The sequence below is a fragment of the Oryx dammah genome, unplaced genomic scaffold, assembly GCF_014754425.2.
Source record: "Oryx dammah isolate SB20612 unplaced genomic scaffold, SCBI_Odam_1.1 HiC_scaffold_11, whole genome shotgun sequence".
NCBI lineage: Eukaryota > Metazoa > Chordata > Mammalia > Artiodactyla > Bovidae > Oryx > Oryx dammah.
The window spans coordinates 23,513,855-23,537,535 of NW_024070195.1; the positions used below are offsets into that span (position 1 = coordinate 23,513,855).

A 23,681-nucleotide genomic window follows, 5' to 3' on the forward strand; every position below is an offset into this window, starting at 1 on the left:
TCAGCCTCAGAAACCAAGCAGGCTTGCATGCAAGCCTTTCCCAGCACACTCTGTCCCTTCTAGCTCTCAGACTCAATTATTCCAAGCACCTTTATGTTTCCAGCCACCTCCTGCTTGCCAGCTTCTTTGTAGCAGGTCTAACATGTCAAGGATGCCTGTTCACCTATAAATAAACTGCCTGAGACGTTGCCTCTTCCATGAAGCTTCTCCTCACTGACAGGGAATGGAGACAGCTGACTTTGATCGTGCGGACTGCACTGGAACTCCCATCAACCCCACCCCCTCGCCCTGGCCCCAAGAAGTCTTCCCCATGAACTCCTCAAACCCTCCACTCATTTGCATCACTTCAGTCATGCTCATTTAGCCAACTGTGTGTCCTTTCTCCCGCTGGATCTGCGTCCACACCCAACTCGAAGTTCCTAAGGAACTTGGACCATGTATCTCCCTCCCCCAACAGAGGTGAGGTCTCCTGATGTGGTTCCCATGCTATACCCTCCTAGGAGATGCTTCATTAAGTCTGATGAGAAGCAACATTTGAAGGGTCCCAGGGAGGAAAAGCTCCTATGAATTACTCTGAAGACAAACAAGAAGGGAACCTCTATGGTTGAGAATCAAAAGGTGGCCCTTGAGGGTGGGGAGGGAAAGACTGGGAGTTTGGGATTAGCAGATAGAAACTATTATACATAGGATACATAAAGAACAAGGTCTTACTGTATAGCCCAAGAAACTATATTAAATCATAGTGGAAAAGAGTATGAAAAAGAATCTATATATCTGTGTAACTGAATCACTTTACAGCAGAAATTAATACAACATTGTAAATCAGCTATACTTCAATAAAATTTTTAAAAGGGAGGGCCTATATCACCCCTTCACCTGCTATGAATATGACAAGTAGTTTGTTCCTGCATATTCAACACTCTCTCCCACCCTCATCCCCCATGCCTCAGAGAGCCCAAAGATAACTACATTGCCCATGGGTCTCTCTTTCCCTGTTCAGTCATTGTGCATTGTTGAGTGCCTACTGCGTACTCAGCAATGTACCATCTGTCTTCTGTCTGTATCCCAGGAGCCCAGATCCCTAGTTACTACTCTCTTTGAAGTCTCATATTTTTTTGATTTGGAGATGTGGGGTCCTGCCCCCTCAGCTCAGTCTGTTAGAGTTTCTTTCATGCTAAAAGCAAACACACAGCACTTCGTGACTAGGAAACAAAGTCATGAACTGGAACAGGTTTCTGACCCCATTTTTGCCTCAAGGGTGGGTCCCTTCCACTCTGACAATCTTGATCTCCTTATCCAATCCTACTTCCTGCTCAAACCCAGCCCAATGCCCTGCCTAGTGTGATCACATCATTCTCCTTTCTCACCTTCCTCTTGACCCCCAGCCTATTCCTTCCCAGACTCAGTATTGTTTTGTTACTTGCTCATAGTTGGTTGAAGAACAGGTCAATTTCCCAACTCCTCCCCAACCTATATGAAGCTATAAAGGCCCCTGCAGCTTATCCATGATAAAGAAAGAGGCAACAACATCGTGTGAAGAAAGCTTAAGTAGCCTAGGCATCTCATCTCCCACCACTCAAGCTCAAGATTCTTTCCAAGAACATATACTTAGGAGACCTAAGCTCTTGGAAGCTCCAGCCTTTATCTGTTCACCTTGAACTCTCCTTTCTCAAGATACTGTTCTTTGTCTTCTAGGTCTTGGCCACATCTGGGATCCAAGCACCTTGTTTACCAGCCACGAAGAGGAAGATCAAGATGCAGAAAAGAAACATTCGCCTTAAGTATTGCTTACTGTTGCATCTCCTACTATTACAACATGGTGAGTGCTTTTCTTTAAAGGTGGGTGATCTGTGAACTTTTGAGAGATCGTGGGAGATGATGATCACCACTAGGAACAGCTCTGGTTTTCCTCCATAGACTGAGGGTCATTTCATTCCAATCACTTCAGTCTAATAAGGTATCACCCAGGAGGCAGTCAAGCACAGTGCTTAGAACTGTGGCCTTGGTGTCCAGTTGTCAATGTTTGAATCATGGCTCCATCTGTTACCTACGCACTTTAGGTTAGTTAGCTGCTCTGTGCCTCAGTTTATGCATCTATAAAATGGCAATAATCCATGAGATATGGCTAGAGGGCCAAATATTAATAACAAGAAGAATTGAGTTATTTAAAAATATCCCTCTTCTATATTCTATAGACTTAATTTTTCTCCTGTCCTTAACCCTGATTCCCCAATCAGCGTAAGTCAGCCTCAGACCAAGGAGAAAAGGATTTAAGAGTCGAAACTAAGCCCCACTCTGTTCCATACTTCTGACACTCTATTAAACACTCCTTGGGCCATCTTCTATTGTGCAACTAGGAAGCATGACTTCTTAGAGAATCCTTTAATTTTTATTTTGGCTGTGCCACATGACTTGCAGGATCTCAGTTCCCCAAACAGGGAATGAACCTGAGCCATTTGGCAGTGAAAGTGCTGAATCCTAACCGCTAGACACCAGGGAACTCCCTGAGAATTCATCATTTTGAATCAAAATGAGCCCTCATAGAATTTTGATGCACCTATTCTGTTTTTCAAAACTTCTCAGATCAAATCCACTTCCTCTTTTACATATCACCCCTACTCTTGTTGATCTCAGTTTCTTTTTTAAAATTATACCTTATGTATGTCTATGCTTTTGGCTGTGCTGAGTCCTTCCATGCTGTGAGCGGGCTTTCTCTAGTTACAGCAAGTGAGGGTTACTCTCTGGTTGCTGTGCTCAGGATTCTCACTGTGGTAGCTTCTCTTGTTGCAGCTTGAGGGCTCTGGAGTACACAGGCCTCAGTAGTTGCGGTACATGGACTTAGTTGTGGTAAGTGGGCTTAGTCGCCCTGTGGCACCATCTTTCCAGACTAGGGATCGAACCTGTGCCCCTGCATTGGCAGGCACACTCTCAACCACTGGACCACAAAGAAGTCCTCATCTTAGTTTCTTATTTAGTTTTACTCATGATTCTGATCTAACTCCAATTTGTACTCCATTGCAGACTTGAGTGGGGCTTTCCCCAAATAGAGCTAAATTCTAGTCGTATATTATATAGCTCAGTACGTAAAGCATCTACCTACAATGCAGGAGACCTGGGTTCAATTCCTGGGTTGGAAGTTCCCCTGGAGAAGGAAATGGCAACCCACTTCAGTATGCTTGCTGGAGAATCCCATGGACAGAGGAGCCTGGCAGGTTACAGTTCATGGGGTCCCAAGAGTCAGACATGACTTAGCACTTTCTTTCTTTCTGTCTAGTCCTATGTTAGTTCAAATAAGCCTGAGGGGAAAGTACACCTGTGTGGGGTGAGGTGATAGGCACTCAGGTCCAAGTTAGTAGTAAAATGAACCAGAAATGAGATAAATTTTATGTGGGGAGCCTGAGTGTCTTTGTCCTTCAAGGTAGTGAGAGGCAAAAAACAGGCACAAACTTAACTCCACCTGAGCCTTCAGGAAGGTGGAAATGCTTCCCTGTACCTGTAGATTTTGATTTGCAGACCTTAATCCTGGGAGATCTTTTATATTTCAGCTACATATAACTTGTTCTTTTCCGATCTTCGCCTTGTGCTCAGGAGCTCCTGGAACTTAAATACATATATAATCACCCAGATACCTAGTCTTATCTCAGATTCTGATTCATTTAGTCTGGAGTGGTTTGCCTAGAAATCTTTATTTTTAATAAGCTTCCCAGATAATTCTGATATAGATGGTTTCTGAATAACACTCAGAAATATTTTTCAAGAAAGAAGCTATACCGATTTAAAAATGAATTAGCCAATATATACATTTCACCTGGGTTCTACAATTCCTTTATAATACTTTTTATCTGTGTTAAATATTGTACAGCAGTTGATGGAATAAGCTCATTCTCGGTGAAATTAGGTCATGTAACTCTGGTTTTAGAGGTGGATGTGGAGGATGACTTAGCTTGGTGGTTAAAAATGCAGATTCAATAGCCTGGGTTCAAATTCCTGTTCTACTACTTACTAGCTGTATAAACTTGGGCAAGTGTCAACATTTATAAGCCTCAATTTTTTCATCTTAGCTGTTGATAATAATAATATCTATTTCATTGGGCTGTAGTGAAACATTAAATAGAATTATCCAGGTAATGAATTTAACCAGGCATTGAGCAGAAAGTATATATGCTCAATATATGTCATCATTTATAATTATCATTAGGCATAACCTCCAGTAATACTAGTACAGCTGTCAACAATGTATCCAGCCCAACTTCCAGTGAACCCACTACAGCCACCACTGGGTCCAGTGCAACCTCCAGTGAGACTAGTATAGCCGCGAACACTGCATCCAGCACGACCCATGGTAGTCCTACCATAGCCACTAATGCTGGATCCCAAGAGACCTCCAGTGGATCCAGCACAACCTCCAGTACTGAACCCACCGTGACCTCTGAAGGATCCAGCACAACCTCCGACACTGGATCTAGCATGACCTCTGGAGGGTCCAGCACAACCTCCAGTATTGGATCCAGCATGACTTCCGGAGGGTCCAGCACAACCTCTGATACTGGATCTAACGTGACCTCTGGAGGGGCCAACACAACCTCTGACACTGGATCCAGTGTGACCTCTGGAGGGGCCAGCACAACCTCTGACACTGGATCCAGCGTGACCTCTGGAGGGTCCAGCACAACCTCCAGTACTGGATCCAGCGTGACCTCTGGAGGGGCCAGCACAACCTCTAGTACTGGATCCAATGTGACCTCTGGAGGGTCCAGCACAACCTCTGACACTGGATCCAGCATGACCTCTGGAGGGTCCAGCACAACCTCCAGTACTGGATCCAGCATGACCTCTGGAGGGGCCAGCACAACCTCTGATACTGGGTCCAGCACAGCCTCCAGTGGGACTAGCACGGCCTCCAAAACTGGATCCAGTGCAACCACGGGAGGCTCTGATACATCTTTTCCAACTGGAACACAAACAACTCCTGGCAAAAGTAGCACAAGTGCTGGAACTCCAGCAGAGGAAGTGAAGCCCAGTGGGTCCCTGAAGCCGTGGGAAATCTTCCTCATCACTCTGGTCTCAGTCGTAGTGGTCGTGGGATTCTTTGCTGGGTTCTTCTTCTGCGTGGTGAGTGCCTAATACGTAGGAAAGTGCCTGGGGGGAAGGAGTAGCAGGAACATAAGGAAATGAAGTGTGAATAGTAGAACCATCAAGTTAGGGGTGAGTAGGGAGGAAAGAAAGATTAGGAGAAAGGTTCTAAAGAGAAACAGCAAGTTAGAAACGAGGAACCAATCAACGTGCAGAGGAAACTATTGACTTGTGGGGAAAGGAGGGGGAAAGGAGCGCAAAAGAAGAAATAAAGACTGTAAAGACTGGTGAAAGAACTACCATGTGAGGGAGATGGTTTAAAGGGGAAGAAGATTCCAGCAAGAGTCCCTGGTGAAAGCTTGCTGGGGGTGGGCACCCAATTCTGAAAGGATTCTGCCTTCTTTTTCTAGAGAAACTCCCTGTCCCTGAGAAATGCCCTTGACACAGCTGTCTACCGCCCCCATGGCCCCAACCTCGGCCGGGGCCCTGGAGGGAGTCATGGAGCCGGTCACAGGCCTAGGCGGAGGCCTGCCAGGTCCTGGAACAGACCCACATCCTCAGTAACCATGGAGATGGACGAAAGTCACAGTGGGTTCTGAGAGGCTGCTGAAGCCACGGAGCCACAATCCTCAGAAAGAAAGCCAGCCTGGGGGACCAGAGATCTGAGTGTCTGTTCATTCGTCCCCAGAAGCCCCCTCTCAGCTTCATTTGGGTCCCTGCCAGGCTTGAGGAAGACACTTCCTCTTTCTCTCTTGCTTTTACCAGATGTTGGGAAGAGACTCTGTTGGTCTTTAAGCTAAGAAATAAACACATGAAATTAAATCACAGAGAGAACTTGTGTGTGCACATGAGTGGGTATCTGCCGCGCTGAGTTGAATCTCCTGGTTGTAGGAGAGAACCCCATGCCGGAATCCATTTGGCATTCAGAATCTCCACGGTAAAATCTGGACACCTCATTCATATCTGTCCCCTTTTTCTAATCCTTTTTGCCCCAAGCAGGAACCCTATGTCCCAAGACTCTCCCAGACTGATAGTACTGAATTGGGAGAGATGAGAAAGGAGGGCAGCTGCCAGGATCCTACAGGCTCATGGGATTAGGCCTGCGGTTCATAGAGATTGCATTATAGCACATGCAGAACCCAGAACAGGAATTTGAACCCAGGCTATTGAATCTGCATTTTTAACCACCAAGCTAAGTCATCCTCCACATCCACCTCTAAAACCAGGGTTACATGACCTAATTTCACCGAGAATGAGCTTATTCCATCAACTGCTGTACAATATTTAACACAGATAAAAAGTATTATAAAGGAATTGTAGAACCCTGGTGAAATGTGGTTTCCTGTGGGCAGGGCGGCGTTACTCAAAGTCGCAGTATCCAGGCCATTTACATTTGCTCCTGACTTGGGTTACTTGTCAGAGTAAAGGTGCTAGTTGATACTTTCACTCTGAGAGTGCTGCCTTTGGAAGCAGAGAGAAAGTGCTTCCTGTTTTTATTGAGGGAAAGACTTCCTGACTTTACCAAGAGGCTCATGGCAGGAACACCTGGGGTAAAGCCGAGATTCTCATGAATTCCCCTTGCACAGGGGCTGCACATACCCCTTTCAAGGTCTAGGATAGAAGGCTACCTGATCCTACAGGTCTTGGAAGACAGAGAAAAGCTGTGTTGAAAAAGGCTAGTGGCTCTGAATCCATGAGGCAGTGACAGGGCTTCCACCCGGGACAGAGCCCTCAGGAAAGAGCTAGCAGGTTGTGGGTGGGTTCACCCCAACTCACAGCAGTGGGAACTGCTCTGCCTTCCACCACTCACTGGGTTTCTCAAGTGTCAGCAATGCAGACAGCTGATCCTAGTCAACGAGGCCATGATGAGCCATACGCAGGCCCACCACCACCACCACCACCATCCTCTTACCTAAATGGACCCAGCAACCAGAAGGAGAAGCTGAGTTGACCCCCCCTAGAAAGTTGCCTCCCACTGGTGTGAACTGTGGAAAGTATAATGTGAAAATGTGAAAATAAATGAGATTGGGGAATTATTTAAAGGTAGCCCATTTAAATAATTAAAAATTGCAAAACATGCATTTTCACATTTAAATTATAACAGACAAATTTAAGGAAGTTGGCTGAGAATAAAATTAATTATCTGGAAGATCAAGTGGGAAAAGTAGCTCAATTAGACATAACAAATCAGAAATTAAAATAACCCAGAAAATAGAAGACACTTAGAGGATTGGTTCAGGAGGACTAACACATGAGTAGTAAAATTCAAAACAGAGAAAAAAGGAAGAGATAGACCAGAGGTAGTAAAAGAACAAGAGGGAAGAAAGAATTTAGTCTGCAGTTCGAAAGGGCTTATTAATGACTGTAAATATACTAAGCCCCAATCAGTTCATTTCAGTTCAGTCGCTCAGTCGTGTCCAACTCTTTGCTAACCCATGGACTGTAGCACACCAGGCTTCCCTGTCCATCACCAGCTCCCAGAGTTTACTCAAACTCATGTCCACTGAGTCGGTGATGCCATCCAACCATCTCATCCTCTGTTGTCACCTTCTCCTCCCACCTTCAATCTTTCCCAGCATTGGGGTCTTTTCAAATGAGTCAGTTCTTTGCATCAGGTGGACAAACTATTGGAGTTTCAGCTTCAGCATCAGTCCTTCCAATGAATATTCAGGACTGTTTTCCTTTAGGATAGACTGGTTGGATCTCCTTGCAGTCCAAGGGACTCTCAAGAGTCTTGTCCAACACCACAGTTCAAAAGCATCAATTCTTCGGCACTCAACTTTCTTTATAGTCCAATTCTCACATTCATACATGACAATGGGAAAAACCATAGCTTTGACTAGATGGACCTTAGGGCTTCCCTGGTAGCTAAGAAGGTAAAGCATCTGCCTGCAATGCAGGAGACCTGGGTTCGATCCCTGGGTCAGGAGATCCCCTGGAAAAGGAAATGGCAACCCACTCCAGTACTCTTGCCTGGAAAATCCCATGGACAGAGAAGCCTGGTAGACTTGAGTCGGTGGGATCGCAAAGAGTGGGACACGACTGAGTGACTTCAATTCACTTCACTTCACTTCAGATGGACCTTTGTTGGCAAAGTAATGTCTCTGCTTTTTAATATGCTGTCTAGATGGTCATAGCTTTTCTTCCAAGGAGCGAGTGTCTTTTAATTTCATGGCTGCAGTCACCATCTGCAGTGATTTTGGAGCCTAAGAAAATGAAGTCTGTCACTGTTTCCACTGTTTTCCCATCTATTTGCCATGAAGTGATGGCACCAGATGCCATGATCTGTTTCCTGAATGATGAGCTTTAAGACAACTTTTTCACTCTCCTCTTTCACTTTCATCTAGAGACTCTAATTCTTCTTTGCTTTCTGCCATAAAGGTGGTGTCATCTGCATATCTGAGATTAATGATATTTATCCTGGTAATCTTGATTCCAGCTTGTGCTTCATCTAGCCCGGCATTTCTCATGATGTACTCTGCATATAAGTTAAATAAGCAGGGTGACAATATACAGCCTCGACGTACTCCTTTCCCAATTTGGAACCAGTCACTTCCATGTCTGGTTCTAACTGTTGCTTCTTGACTTGCATACAGATTTCTCGGGAGGCAAGTCAGGTGGTCTGGTAGTCCCATCTCTTTAAGAATTTTCCAAAGTTTGTGGTGATCCACACAGTCAAAGGTTTTGGCATAGTCAATAAAGTAGAAGTAGATATTTTTCTGGAACTCTCTTGCTTTTTTGATGATCCAACAGATGTTGGCAATTTGATCTCTGGTTCCTCTGCCTTTTCTAAACCCAGCTTGAACATCTGGAAGTTCACCATTCACATACTGTTGAAGCCTGTCTTGGAGAATTTTGAGCATTATTTTGCTAGTGTGTGAGATGAGTACAATTGTGCAGTAGTTTGAACATTCTTTGTCATTGCCTTTCTTTGGGATTGGAATGAAAACTGACCTTTTCCAGTCCTGTGGCCACCACTGAGTTTTCCAAATTTGCTGTCATATTGAGTGCAGCACTTTAACAGCATTATTTTTAGGATTTGCAATAGTTCAACTGGAATTCCATCACCTCCACTAGCTTTGTTCATAGTGATGCTTCCTAAGGCCCACTTGACTTTGCAAACTGCATTAATATATCTATTTTAAACAGATGAACTATATACAGTATAAATTATATCTCAATAAAGCTGTAAAAATATTATCCAGCAGGCATAACTTGTGACTAAAAATTTTGATTTCCAAAGATAAACAGCAATAGGCACTTCAAAATAGAGGGAAATGAAAAGGGAGAGCACCACAGTGAGTAACTCAGCTTGTGGTTAATTTACATAGTTACGCTGTGAACATCTCATTATTGCCAGCAACTGGAGTGTGTATGTAGGGTTAAGAAGCATCATGACTCAGCTTTCATCGTGGGATCCACTTACATGAACGAAACACATTTTAACCTGACAAAACCCCAGCTCACCCAGCAGGTTTGACCCAAGCAGAGGTCTAGGCAGTGGATGGGATTAAGCACTTTTGCACTACTGGCCTACCACAATGATCCTTAAATGGAGTCTGTGGATACTCTTGGAGGTATATGAAGGCTTCTAAAGAGTGTTATGCAGGAGTGGGGTGTCTTAACGGGTGAGAATCATCTTCCCAATTTTCAGCTTCCATATGGTTTTTTTGCCTGTGGTCAAAGCATCAGCTAGTTATACTTTTCTAGTTCCCCTTCTACAGCCACCCACCCTTTACCTTCCAGCTCCTATATTATTATGGTGCATTTCCCTGAGGTGCAGAAAATTCCAGGGTGCAGACTTCCCTGGTGGTCCAGTGGTTAAGAATCTGCCTGCCAATGCAGGGGATGCAGGTTTAATTCCTGGCTGGTGAACTAAGGTACCGCATGTCACAGAGCAACTAAGACCAGGTGCCACAAGAAAAGATTCCACACGATGAAATGAAGAGTCCATGTGTTGCAACTAAGACTCGAAGCAGCTAAATAAATAAATATATTTTTGAAAAGCCTACAAATAATAAATGAAGGAGAAAAGAGAACACTCCTACACTGTTGGTGGGGATGTAATTGGTACAGCCATAATGGAAAACAGTACGGAGGTTCCTTAAAAAACTGAAAAGAGAGTTACCATATGATCCTGCAATCCCACTCTTGGCATATATCCAGAGAAAACTCTGATTCAAAACGATACATGAACCCCAATGCTCATAGCAACACTATTTACAATAGCCAAGACATGGAAGAAAACTTCCATAAAAGACATGGAAGATATCCACTGACAGATAAATGGATAAAGAAGATGTGGTATATATATATATATACAATGGACTATTGCTCAGCCATAAAAAAAAAATAATGAAATAATGCCATTTGCAGCAACATGGATGGATCTAGAGATTATCATATTCAGTGAAGTTAGTCAGACAGAAAAACACAAATATCATATGATAGCACTTATGTGGCTTCCCAGGTAGCTCAGTGGTAAAGAATTTGCCTGCCAATGCTGCAGACCCAGGTTTGATCCCTGGATTGGGAAGATTCCCTGGTTTGGGGCTTCCCTGGTAGCACAGTCGGTAAAATATCTACCTGCAATAAAAGAGACCCAGGCTTGATCCCTGGATTGGGAAGATCCCCCGGAGAAGGAAATAACAAGCCACTTCAGTATTCTTGCCTGGGATATTCCATGGAGAGAGGAGACTGGTGGGCCGCAGTCCAAGGGGTTATAAGAGCTGGACACAACAGAGAGACTAAACCACCATCACCAAGAGTCAGGTACCAGACAACTAAAGACCACCCCTATTGCCCAAGCCTGCTGAAATTATTCATACTAGCCAATCCTAAATATAGAGAACCTTAAAAATGACACAAATGAACTTATTTACCAAACAGAAATAGACTCACAGACTTATGGTTACCAAAAAGACAGTCAGGGGGAGGGAGATATATTAGAAGTTTGAGATTAATATATGCACGGTACTATATATAAAAAAAGTACACAACAAAGGACTTCCTGTATAACACAGGGAACTATATTCAATATCTATAATAATAATAATATAGTATAATCTATAATGGAAAAGAATCTGAAAAAGAATTTGTATAATGTATATATTATATATACATGTATTACTGAATCAACTTCCTGTACACTTGAAACTGACACAACATTGTAAATTAACTATACTTCAATTTTAAAAAGTCTTCAAGGTGGGAAAAACTTGGAAAAGGATAAACCATTCATTTTTATACCTCTGACTTTTTAATCTAGATCTTCTACAATACATTTGCTGTGCTTTGCTTTGCTTACTGTTGTTAATTTCAAGTTCAGTGTCAGTAAGATAAATACCTGGGAAAAAAAGTGAGAATTTGTGATTTTAGTCAGCCAACCAGGTGGATTGTGAAATGTGAGAGGATTACTCTCTTAAAATATTCACATCTTTCTCTTTTAGAGGGATACTCTTCTGCCTCTGAGAAACAATTATACCCATGATTTTGGCCTGGGTCCACTGTTCTGCAGCCTCGACAATAAACTGAGTCGTGGAGGGGCCTGTGGCCTTGGCCATGAAGAAAGCTACAATGTGGCCTATGACTTCACAGTCATGAGGGTGATTGTGAAAATGAGTCACCGAGGTTTCTGCTGAAGAGGCCATGATGAAAACCACAGGCTTCGGGCCATGAACGAAACCATGGAAGAGGACACACCAGTGAGAGCCACAGAGCAGATTAGTGGAGTCATTGAAGAGGGCGTGGTCACAGATGCTGGGAGTGGGAGACTGTGTTCAGGGAGGAAACCTTGATGGAGAAGAGGACCATGGAGGTGAAGACAAGAACCATGATGAGGGAGTGAGTCGTGATGGAAGAGCAGGATGCTCCCAGGGAATAGCCATCGGCTATAGCCTGTGTCAAGGACAAGAGTAAGCAAAGCCTTCCCATGTCTGACAACCGAAGTCACAGTGTTGGAACAGAGTGTTGTTTCAGAAGAGACTCATAGCTTCATCAGGCTTAGCAATGATGTCAAGCAAGTATGTTCCCAGGGCTCTCCTCATAACTTAGAAGTCTAGGATCAAGGACGTTGCTTGACTGGGTATTGGGATGGGTACAGTAACAGCGCTACGGTCACTGCTTCCCCATCTTTCCCCCACTCAGTTCATTTCAGGGCCCTCCAGAGCTTGACTTTGTCTTTAAGAAGAGTCTTCTTCCCTTCCTGTGTCTCCTCCAGACGTTGTGTGATGAAGAAGAAAATATAGCCACTCTAAGAAATAAACATATTCTAAGAAATAAAAGTTTATTAATGCATTTTGTGTCTAGATGAAATGGTCATCTTTTTAACTTTGTGTTTGTTTTGCTATCATTTTGCTTCTGAGTGACTTCTACGATTTAAAAAATATAAATATATACCATCATTTAGTCCTCACAGCAACCCCATGAAGTTCAAATTATAATCCCTATTAAGTAGATGAGAAAAATATCACTCAGAAAAACAGCTAAGGTGCGGAGCCTTGGGCGGGCGGAGGCCGGGCGGCCCAGGCACTGCCTCGGGACTCGGGCCTCAGGGCGCAACCGAGCGGCTGCAGGGGTGGGGCGGACTAGACGAGCAGCAGGGGACCGGGCGCCGCGCAGGGAGGCCGCGCCACCCCGGGGGAGCTGCCCGGCGGCGAGTTCGCCCCGCAGCTGAAATAAGGCTGGAGCCGGCGGGGGCCCTCAGAACCCTCTGGCAACCCGGCCCGGAGTCTTCTGGAAGCAGCTGCTTCCTGGGACGCCCTCCTGGACGTCCCCGCCGAAGGGTAACGGTTCAGGGCCCCTGGCAGAAGGCACCTCCGGGAGAGTCCCGGCGGGGGCCTGCAAGCCGCGGGAGACCACCCCCGGGCCGCAGGCAGGGAGAAAGGGGCTCGGTGGAGACGCGGGCCGGGAACCGAAGGAGCCGGAGCGCGGCGGCGCGGGGCCGGGCCTCCCGCGAGCGGGGCTGGGCAGCGCCTCGGCTGGAGACGGGCTCTGGGACTCTCTTGTGCGGGGGGCCTCGGCGACCTGCCCGCGGGGAGCACGGCTACGGAGTGGCCTAGGGGACCTTCCCCCAGAGAGGCCGGCCCGGGACGAGGAGATGAACGGCTTTAGTACCGAGAACTGCCGCGAAGGGCCCCCTGCCGCCCCCGCCGCCGCCCCCGCCGCCGCCCCGGGCTGCGACCTGAGCTGCCTCCTGACCGAGGACTGCCCCGCCCGAGGGCAGCGCCTCCTTCAAGAGTCCAGAAGAGCATCTCACAGAAGAAACTCAAGCTGGACATCGACAAGAGTATAAGGCACCTGTATATTTGCGATTTCCACAAGAATTTCATCCAGAATGTACAAAATAAAAGGCAGAGGAAGACAAGTGACGATGGCGGAGATTCTCCTGAGCACGACACAGACATTCCTGAGGTTGATCTGTTCCAGCTGCAGGTGAACACCCTCCGACGTTATAAACGACACTACAAATTGCAGATCAGGCTTCACTAAGGCCCAGTTAGCAGAAACCGACAGCCAACACTTCAGCAACATACCTGTGAATGAAAAGGAGACCCTCACTTTCTTCATCTACATGGTGAGGAGTAACAAGAGTAGGTTGGACCAGAAGTCGGAGGGTGGCAAGCAGCTTGAGTGATGATGAGGCACACCTTCAAGGAATGAAGTATAATGCTTAATACACAGCTGACATCTGCTCCATTAAGTCCATAATGACTGCTAAATTTTATTGTAAATAAAAGAGTTTGAAAGATGAAAAAAAAAGAAAAATAGCTAATATATCAGTAAACCTGAGCTGTAAGACAAGTCCTATTACTCCAATATGCTGTAGAGAAAAACATCTTTCTACTTAGAAATGTTCCTGGGATTTTTACCTGAGATCCCAATACCAACTTGATACTGACCACACTCCTCATCCATCCCCACATGGGACTTCCCATCACAGACAGTGGGCAGATCAACAATCAAGGCCTTTCCTAGGACATCCTAGAATCTGCTTCCTCCCACCCAAAAGCTCATTTTCTACCACAACCCATTCTCTTCCTGCTTTTAAAACTCTTTCATTCACAGTTCTTTTCTATCTTAGATATAAGCTCCAAAATAACACAAATCTGTTTTGTTTACTGGAGTTCGATATCTGACACATAGTAGGAAATCACTAAATATCTGTGGGATGAATATACATCTCCTGCTTGTCAGCTTACTTCCCTCCAGCTTCACAGGCAATGGATATTCTTTCACCCAAACATCTAAAGAATCTGAATGGGGGGATTCCCTAGTGATCCAGTGGTTAGAACTCCATAGTCTCACTCCAAGGACCCAGGTTTGACCCCTGGTTGGGAACTAAATCCCATAAGATGACCAGCCCTCCCTAAAAAAAGAATCTGAAATGGTTCCTCTACCAGAAAACCTCTGTGTCTGGAGAAGGTGGAGACAGCTTGCTTTGATTACACATAATATCAAATTAAAACTTCCATAGAAACTTTTCCTGATTTTTTTTTTTGCCATGAACTGTGAATGAAGGCACTATCAATCCCATCAGGGGATTGTCAAAGCCCCATTACTGTCTTTGTTTTATCCTCCTCTTCCAGCTGTCTTTGTTTCATTTCTGCTGGTCTCATCTACTATCTAAACAAGCTGGTAATGTGCCCTCAGCTCCCTGGCAAACTGGCACGGTCCTAAGTGTAGGAATTTCTTTGATCATTCCGCTTGTCTGGCATGCAGCACTGATGAGAAAAACCAACTGAAGTTCCTTGGGTGGATAAGTTAACATATCATCCGGATATGTTAGTCCGGATGATACTGGACAATGAGATTCACAGTGACAGTGAATCTCATTTTATGTGTCCTCCCAACTAAGTTCTGTTCATCAAGTCTTTCTTCTCACACTCCCTGCCCTGCCCAGTCATCCCGGTTACTCAGGACTTCTCTCCAGGAAGCAAGGTCTTGAGCTGAACAGATTTTTAACCCCATCTGTGCCTCAGAGGAGGAGTTCCCTCCACTGTGACAATTTGATCCCCTTGAACTGTCCGACTTCCTGCTCCTCCCCAGGCCCTGCCTAAGGGGACCACGTCATCTTCCATTCTCATGCATCTCCTGGCCTCTACAGCCCTCTTCTCTTAGTTCAGATATTCTGTTACCTGCCCATAGCTGGAAGAACAACAGGTCACATACCCAGCCCCTGCCCAACCCCAGTGATACTATAAAGACCTTCTTCGAAAGAGAAAGTAAGAGGTGACACTCTGTGAAGGGATCCTAAGGCACCAGGCATTCAGTCTGCAGCCCCAGGTGCCCCCTACTGGTATTTTCCTTAGGTTGAGGACCTATTCTTTGGAGACCCAAACTCCCAGCACTCCAGCCTCAGATCTCCACCTTGAGATTCTTCAGAAAGAAGAATCTCAAAATTTTTTCTTTCCATTCTAGGCCTAATCACATCTGGGATTCAGGAAACCTCCTTTCCAGGCGTGGCAGTCAGAGTATCTCAAGATGAAGGAAAAAGCATTTTCCCTTGAATGCTGGCTGTTGTTTCATCTTCTACTACTTTTAGGAAATGGTGAGTGATATAATCTTGAAGTCTGAATAGGGTTTGGGGAAAATGTTGTCCAGTTCTGGCACGCACACTCTGCCTGTTAGCTCTCATTCTCATCAAAGAAGTAAGGACAGATATTTTGCTTTATTCTCTTCCATCCAACCTAGCCTTTGCTCTCTATTCTGTTCCCAGTAACAACTCTTCTGCCCAGAAGTCTGGCCTATTTCCTCTGTAATAAATCAACCCTAAGGGCAGATGCATTGGAGTTGGAAGGTATCTTAATGTCTGACCACCCGCAGTAGGCAGAAACCCATTTCCAACATTCCTGACAGTGGTCACCTAGTCCCTAATTAAGCTTGTAAGTGTTCCACACTCACACAGACTGGATTCTTTCTAGAATTTGCCCCATCATGACTTGGACTCATTTGTTTATGCCCCCGAACAAAACAAATCTCTTCCCTCTTCATAGGTCAACTTCTCATCTCAATTTCTTGATTAGCTTCTCTCTCTCTCTCTCCCTCTCTCTCTTTTGCATTTGCAGGATATTAGTTCCCTGACCACAGATTGAACCCACGCCCTTGGCACTGAAAGCACAGAGTCCTAAGCACTGGATTGCCAGGAAATTCCTCTTTTTTCTCTTGACCCTAATCATAACCCTAATCGGAGGCATTAACAAGGAATAATTTGGACTCTTCCTCTAAATCTAAATTTGTGATATTTATGTTAGTCTAGATGATACTATGAAAGGAATAAGTAAGGGGAAGAAAACCACATCCTAGCAGGAGAACAGAGCCATCGATGAGGTGAGGGCATATAGGCAGCTGGGAGGCCAAGAGCTTGGTTGTTGTTGGGATGGAAAATCAGAACAGGGTAGGAAAGAGACATGAAATAGAGGGAAAAAGCACAAGCCTCATCTTAATGCTCACCCACTAAGTAAGGTAGTTGGGTCCCTTCCCAGAATCCTGGGAGATCTTATCATTTCGGGCTACCTGCAGCAAGTTCTATGCCAGGCCAAGTGTCAGGGTCACTTGGGGTCCCCTACCTGGCAGCTCCCAAACTTTTGTGTGCATACGAATTACCTGATAGTACTGAAAATACACACTATTTCCCCTCCCAAACCTTCCCTTGATTATTCCTCCCCTGGAAGACAGGTACAATTCTGTTTGGAGTAGCTCAATATATACACGTGTATACACATGGACCCTTCAACTAGCTCTTTTGTGTTCTTTATCTGAAGAGTATCATGAATAGTTAGAGATGGAATAATACCTGTGACCCCAGGTCATGTGACTTCCCAGGTCACATGACCTAGGATGTAGACTACACAGGTTAAGGGCTGGAGCTAGTGTCAGTCAGCCTTGGTTTAACTTCCTGCTCCATGACCCACTAGCTGCCTAGCCTGGGACCAGGCTTAACTCTCTGAACCTCAGTTTCTCTGTCTATAAAATGGGAGTGCTGAAAGCTCCTATCTCACGGCGGTATTGTGAGTGTTTGAAGGACTAATTCATATGTGGCACTTAGCACAGCACCTGCAGCATTGTCATTGTTCAATAGATGATAGTTATTATTGCCATTGACCATGTGACTGGGCACGTGTGCACGTGTGCACACACACACACACATTATTGCCATTGGTGGTAGTAGTAGTTGCAGAATCAAGCAAAACTTCCAGTGGGACTAACCGGCCATCCTTTATTAATAAGCTGTACCGTCTACTGCTAACACTACAACCACCTCCCTTGGACTGACCACACTATCCAGTGGAACAGACACAACTGCTACCATCTCCAGCATCACCAGCTCAAGTACTGCTCCACCAAGGGAAGAGGAAAACCCTAGCGGACACCTGAGGCCGGGGGAGGTCGTCCTAGTTACTCTGGCCTCGGTTGCGATGGCTGTGATTCTCCTCACTGGGCTTCTCTTCTATTTTGTGAGTGTCTGATGTGCAAGAAACCCCTTTTTTTTTCCTGAGGGAAAGAGAGCAGGCAAGTCAAGGAGGAACTAGGCAAGAGACAGCAGGGTGACTGCGGGAGTAACAGGATAAGAAAATCAGGAAAGACAGAAACAGCAGGTTAGAGTCAGCGAGAGGGGGTCACAAAGCCAAGACATTCAGAGGAAAGTGATGAGGGGAAGATGGGAGCCAAAGAGATATGAGGAGGGGGCGAGCACTGGAGGAGGGGGACAAGACTCTGAAACGACTCAGCTTCTTGTCTTCTAGAGAAACTCTCCAAGCCTAAGAAACCTCTTCAACGTAGATCTCTTGCTGCCCCCACTGCTATGCCCTCATGGCTGTTATGAAGTCCCAGAAGGGTCCAGGCGTGACCGTAACTGACTTCAGAGGAGAGCTGTCTTCTCCTGCAGCCAGAGGGCTGGCTGGGAGACAAGCATGGCCCTGAGCATCCCTGAAGGCAGAAGCAACACAGTCCTCAGGGGCAGAGAGGCTGCTGACCTGGATCAAGAGGTTAAGTGCTCCCTGTTCCTGCTCCTCCCAACTTTTCTTCAGCCTCCTTCCCAGCTTGATTCTTCCAACAAGAGGCTGTAGCTGTGACTGAATTGTTGAATAAATGCATCTAATATATGTGGAACCAGACACTGTGGGTGTGTGTTTAAATACTGCTGTGAATAAAGGTTCCTAAAGACCCTTCTTGCCTATGTTCTCCCAGCTCTCAAATCCCTAGGGTGAAATCCAGACTGTGTATTTATCCCCTTTTCTTCCCCATTCCCTGAAGGTCTCCAGGCTGATGGAAGAATGGAATCAGGAAAGGGTCGGGGGAGAAAGTGCTGGGCTTCACAGGTTTGTGTTGCACAATCAGAAAACAGTTGCTATGTGAGTTCAGAGCACAAGTTCACAGATAGGGAAGCAGAGAAGGTGTGGCTAACAGGGCTGCCCCCAGAGGTGGCACATTGCCTGGTTCCCTGGCCACACAGGCCTGCTATTCACTGGAAAGACAGGTGTGAGTCGGCACCTGTCCGGCCTGCAGGCTCGCAGCCCCAGCAGCCGTCCTGGGTAGAAAAGGGTGATCCCAGTTTCTGCAAGGGTGGGCTCAGCCTCCGTGGCCAGGAGCCAAGTTCTTGGCACTTCCCACAAAGCCAGGTCTCAGAACAGGGCCAAAAAATCCATGTGTCAGCACCCAACAATGCTGAAAGCCAAGGCCTCATTAAGAATTCTGGTGTAACTTGCTCATCACACACATTCGCTGACCCTTCCTCATGCCAGTGAATCACCTTTGTTTCATGTTTTCACTTGGCTTTGCTGTGGTTCTCAAAGTCTGGACCTTTGCCAGAGCCTTCTTAACAGGAAGACACAAACTGACAGTTCCTAGGGAGGAAAGTAGGGGATAAATTGGGAGACTGGGATCGACATAAACACACTACTGTGTATATATATATATATAAAATAACTAATAGCGGCCTACTGTCGGAGAAGGCAATGGTAACCCACTCCAGTACTCTTGTCTGGAAAATCCCGTGGATGGAGGAGCCTGGTGGGCTGCAGTCCATGGGGTCGCTATTAGTCAGGCACGACTGAGTGACTTCACTTTCACTTTTCACTTTCATGCATTGGAGAAGGAAATGGCAACCCACTCCAGTGTTCTTGCCTGGAGAATCCCAGGGACGGGGGAGCCTGGTGGGCTGGCTTCCGTCTATGGGGTCGCACAGAGTCGGACACGACTGAAGCGACTTAGCAGCAGCAGCAGCAGCGGCCTACTGTATAGCACAGGAAACTCTTCTCAATACTCTGTAAGGACATGACCTATATGGAAAAAGATCGAAAAAAGAGTGGTATGTGTCTATGTATACCTGATACACCTTGCTGAGCAGCAGAAATAAATGCAACATTGTAAATCAACTATAATCTAATAAAAAATAAAAAAGCTTTAGGATATCCTATAAAATGATGATACTCTTCAAAAGTGTCAACATCATGAAAGACAAAGACAGAGGAACTGTTGCAGATTAGAAGAGACTAAGGAGACCTATAAATAAATGCCATGTGGAATTCTGGACTGGATCCTGGAACAGAAAAATGACATCAATGGAAAAACACATGAAATCTGACTAAATCTGTAATTGAGTGAGTAGTGTTGGACCAACAATAATTTCTTAGTTTCTATCATTGTATTTGTTGTTCATTCACTAAGTTGTGTCCGACTCTTTTTGACCCCAGGGACTGCAACACCCCAGGCTTTCTCTGTCCTTCACCAACTCCTGGAGTTGGCTCAAACTTATGCCCATTGAGTTGGTGATGCCATTCAACCATCTAATCCTCTGCCTCCCACTTCTCTTCCTGCCCTCAATCTTTCCCAGCATCAGGGTCTTTTCCAGTGAGTCAGCTCTTCGCATCAGTGGCCAAAGTACTGGAGCTTCTTCAGCTTCAGCATCACTTCCGATGATGAATATTCAGGACTGATTTCCTTTAGGATTGACAGTTTGATTTCCTTGCAAGAACTCTCAAGAGTCTTCTCCAGCACCAGAGTTAAAAAGCATCAATTCTTTGGCGCTCAGCCTTCTATATGGTCCAACTCTCACATCTGTACATGACTACTGAGAAAACCATATCTTTGACTATTAGGATCTTTAATTGGCAAATGATGTCTCTGTTTTTTAATACACTGTCTAGATTTGCCACAGCCTTTCTTCTAAGGAGCAAGCATCTTTTAATTTCAAATTTCTCATTACTATTTTTGCAACTCTCCTGTAAGTCTAAAATTATTTCAAAATTTTAAAAATTTAAATAAAGCACAAAGTCTCACAGATCTATACATGAAAAAAGGTGGGTCTTACTAAATGCAAATAGTACCTCTTGACTTGAAAAATAAGTCAAGAGGCACAAACTCTGGGAGTTGGTGATGGACAGGGAAGCCTGGCGTGTTGCAGTCCATGGGGTCGCAAAGAATTGGACACAACTGAGCAACTAAACTGAACTGACTCCTTATGACTGTCCTTTAAAATATATTCATTAGTTATAGTTAACATATAGGAATACTTTCTTAATTCATCTAAATAGTATTCTCTTTGAAAATATTTAATCCATTCAAATAAAATCAGTAGTTGAAGTAATCAATTAAATTTGGTAAACTGACCATTCATTAAATTGACTTTCAGGGAATCAGCCGCCCTCTGAAATGACACATTTGAGCCTTTTTGAGGAATCTGAGGAATCCACAGCCCTCCTGTAATCCCCCAGCTCCTCTTCCACTTAAGAGGACTCTGGGAAAGAGACAGGCCCCACGAATGTCAGGGAACTTCCTGCCTCTGAATGAGGACAGGCAGCTATAGATTTTTGGATGACACTGGACGAGGCGGGGTGGGAGTCAGAAAAGGAAGCGATATGGCCATTCTCATTAAAAGACAACGGGAACTTTCGGAGGTGACCTAATTTTATCTAGTCACTGAGGAAAGCTTGGTGGACTGAGGGCATTCAAGTAATAGGAGCAAGGAGATGCCTCTGCAGGTGGGAGATGAGCTACTGGAAAGGACTTTTGTGAATGACTGACTGAGAGACGGGGGCAGTTCTCAGACAGAGAGATTGGGCATTTCTCCCCTTCATCAATGATCCTCCTTTGTGGTAAGGACCAAGTGCTCTCTCAACACCCTCGGATGTCCTGCTCTCTCAACTTTACCACTCCACCCCAACTTTACCACTCCACCTGTGGAAGAGGGAGTCCAAGCCCCTCCCAGAGCACCAACTCATGGTGTCTGTCCAGGGCCCTGCGTCAGAAAGCGATGCCACTCACACTGACAAGCTTAATCCCCTGTTACTGCCCAACTCTGGGCTCTGGGCAGCACCAAGATCTCCTTCTTGCACTTAGGACAGCTCTCTTCCACCCTGCCACCCCTCTGCATCAGATTCTTCTTCCTTGGATTGACAGTAAAAGAGCAGGCTGTTCCTCTCTGAAAGAAGGAAGGAAGACTCAAGCATCCTGGATTCCCTTGGTAGCAGCAGATAGAAACCCCACACCTGTTGTGTGCTTACAGAGAAGGAAGACAGAAAATGTAGAGAGAAGGGAGGAGGAAAAGGCATCCTGGGTTCCAGCCCATGTGGATTCTCTTGAGATGAAGAAAAGAAAAGGCCCCGCTCCCGCCCTTCTCCTGCTGCTGCTTCTCTTCAGGTGTTTGGAATTGGGTGAGTGAACTGTTTAGGAGAGAAGAGTGCAAAGGTTCCCCAGGATCTGGAGAGCTGCGGGTCAGGATCCCTGGAGAAGAACCTCTTAGGACTCAGGTAGGGCCCTCCTGGAGGGAGGGTGTGGAAGAGGTGGGAGAACCTTGGGGAGCTCTGGACCCTGCTACCTGCCCCCAGTTCCCGGTCAAAGGAGCAGCTTCCGATGGGCCTGCTCATTATCTTTCTCACGTCCTCTTTTAAGGAAATGCTCTATTTTTTATTATTTAGACCTTATGTTTCTGTATGTCAACTCGCCTTGGGAAATGAAATATTTGAGCCCTTTCTGAGGAATCTGAGGAATCGGCAGGAGGTAGGAGAGAATTGTTTTGAGCAGAGGAACCCAGAACTCCAAAATGTATGCCATGTAGGCTGCATAATCTCCCAGTTCTGATATCCTGCAGGTGGGCGTGGTGGGAGGTGGAAAGACTCATCTCTTCCATCTACTTGTACCCAAATTACTGCTGCTGTCAATCGCAATCAGACCATACCCACAGCCCCTTATGACTCCTCCTACCCTCAAAATGGGGTTTCCCAGGTGGCTCAATGGTAAAGAATCTGCCTATCAATGCAGGAAACACAGGAGACTCGGATTTTATCTTGGGTCAGGAAGATCCCCTAGGGAAGGAAATGGCAATCCATTCCAGTATTCTTGTTTGGGAAATTCTATGGACAGAGGAGCCTGGCAGGCTACAGTCTAGAGGGTCGCAGAGTCAGACATGACTTAGCGACTGAGCACACACACCACCTGCCCTCAATCTTGCCACCTCAGCCCCAGGTGTGACCCAGGGTCTGCTTCATTCTAATCATATACCAAACCATGAGCTGAATTCTGTCTCTAGTAAGAATCATGGTTCCTGTCTCACTTGTTTACCAGAGACCCAGGCATAACTGGATGAATGGAGACACAGACAAAACTGGAGTCAGAATACCCAGACTGCTGAAACACCAATAGGAGAAGTGAAATTTAGGAAGAGACCAGAACCACAAAGGGCAGAATCAAAGGCTGGATGAGACGATCCTCCAAGGACATGACTTAGCTCTGGATATGCCATATTGTTGAGCATGCTGTTTAAACATGTTTTATCAGAATTAAATCTAAAATATCAGATGATCTTTAACTCAAATAAATCTAATCCCATTATCCAGGGAGATGTGTTATTTGTACGGGCGAGTTAGCTGTGAAGACTATTAAACAGAGCAGATGATGATGGACCATCAATGATCCACATTAGAAGAATTTTTTTTTTTTTGAGTAAGAACAAGCCAAAATGTTTCCACTAAAGACCCAGAGACCAGCCCTGGAGACTCAAAGACAAAACAAAACTCTATCAATTTTAAATTTAATTTTTGGCTGCCTGGGTCTTTGCTGAGTTGGGCTTTCTCTAGTTGTGGAGACTGGGGGCTACTCTCTAGCTGTGGGACGGTGGCTTCTCTTGTTGCAGAGCATGGGTCCCAGAGTGCCTGGGTTTCAGTAGTTGTGGCAACAGGCTTAGCTGCCCGCAGCACATGGGATCTTCCTGGACCAGGGACCAAACCTCTGTCCCCTGTATTGGCAGGCAGATTCTCAACCAATGAACCACCAAAGTTCTGTCATTTTTGGCCCAGGGACCACTGAGAATCATGTGACTGAGGGCCCAGATACGACAGAGGACCACACCACTCCAGACCCAGTGACCATGGAGAACTACACCACTCCAGACCCGGGCATCACGGAGGACCACACAACTCCAGACCCCGGGATCACAGAAGACCACACCACTCCAGACCCGGGGACCACGGAGGACCACACAACTCCAGATCCAGGGACCACGGAGGACTACATCACACAAGACCCGGGGATCACGGAGGACCACACCACTCCAGACCCGGGGATCATGGAGGACTACACCACTCCAGACCCGGGGACCACGGAGGACCACA

General features: G+C 45.7%; 2 protein-coding genes, 1 long non-coding RNA gene and 1 pseudogene across 4 annotated transcripts in view; all 4 read left to right on the top strand.

Annotated features, from left to right (window-relative positions):
• Positions 1-1,520: 1,520 nt before the first annotated feature.
• Positions 1,521-5,910, top strand: MUC21 (mucin 21, cell surface associated). Its single transcript, XM_040250215.1, has 3 exons — positions 1,521-1,819; positions 4,199-5,112; positions 5,484-5,910. Exons 1-3 carry the CDS (start codon positions 1,756-1,758, stop codon positions 5,670-5,672), a joined length of 1,167 nt encoding a protein of 388 aa, XP_040106149.1. The 5' UTR covers positions 1,521-1,755; the 3' UTR covers positions 5,673-5,910.
• Positions 5,911-13,171: 7,261 nt separating this feature from the next.
• On the top strand, positions 13,172-13,708 carry LOC120870526 (annotated as a pseudogene).
• A 1,538-nt stretch (positions 13,709-15,246) lies between these two features.
• LOC120870528 lies at positions 15,247-18,239 on the top strand. Of its 2 annotated transcripts, none has more exons than XR_005722792.1 (4): positions 15,247-15,370; positions 15,493-15,622; positions 17,302-17,528; positions 17,817-18,239. It is a non-coding gene; the product is annotated as an uncharacterized LOC120870528 (long non-coding RNA). The 2 variants fall into 2 exon arrangements; XR_005722791.1 differs by having other exon boundaries at positions 15,264-15,357.
• A 5,079-nt stretch (positions 18,240-23,318) lies between these two features.
• Positions 23,319-23,681, top strand: part of LOC120870521 (protein PBMUCL2-like) — a 1,117-nt gene continuing 754 nt past the window's right edge. The window contains exon 1 of the mRNA XM_040250232.1: positions 23,319-23,681. This exon is cut by the window's right edge and continues 754 nt beyond it. Within this exon, the coding sequence (XP_040106166.1) occupies positions 23,333-23,681 (349 nt within the window). The 5' untranslated portion in view covers positions 23,319-23,332.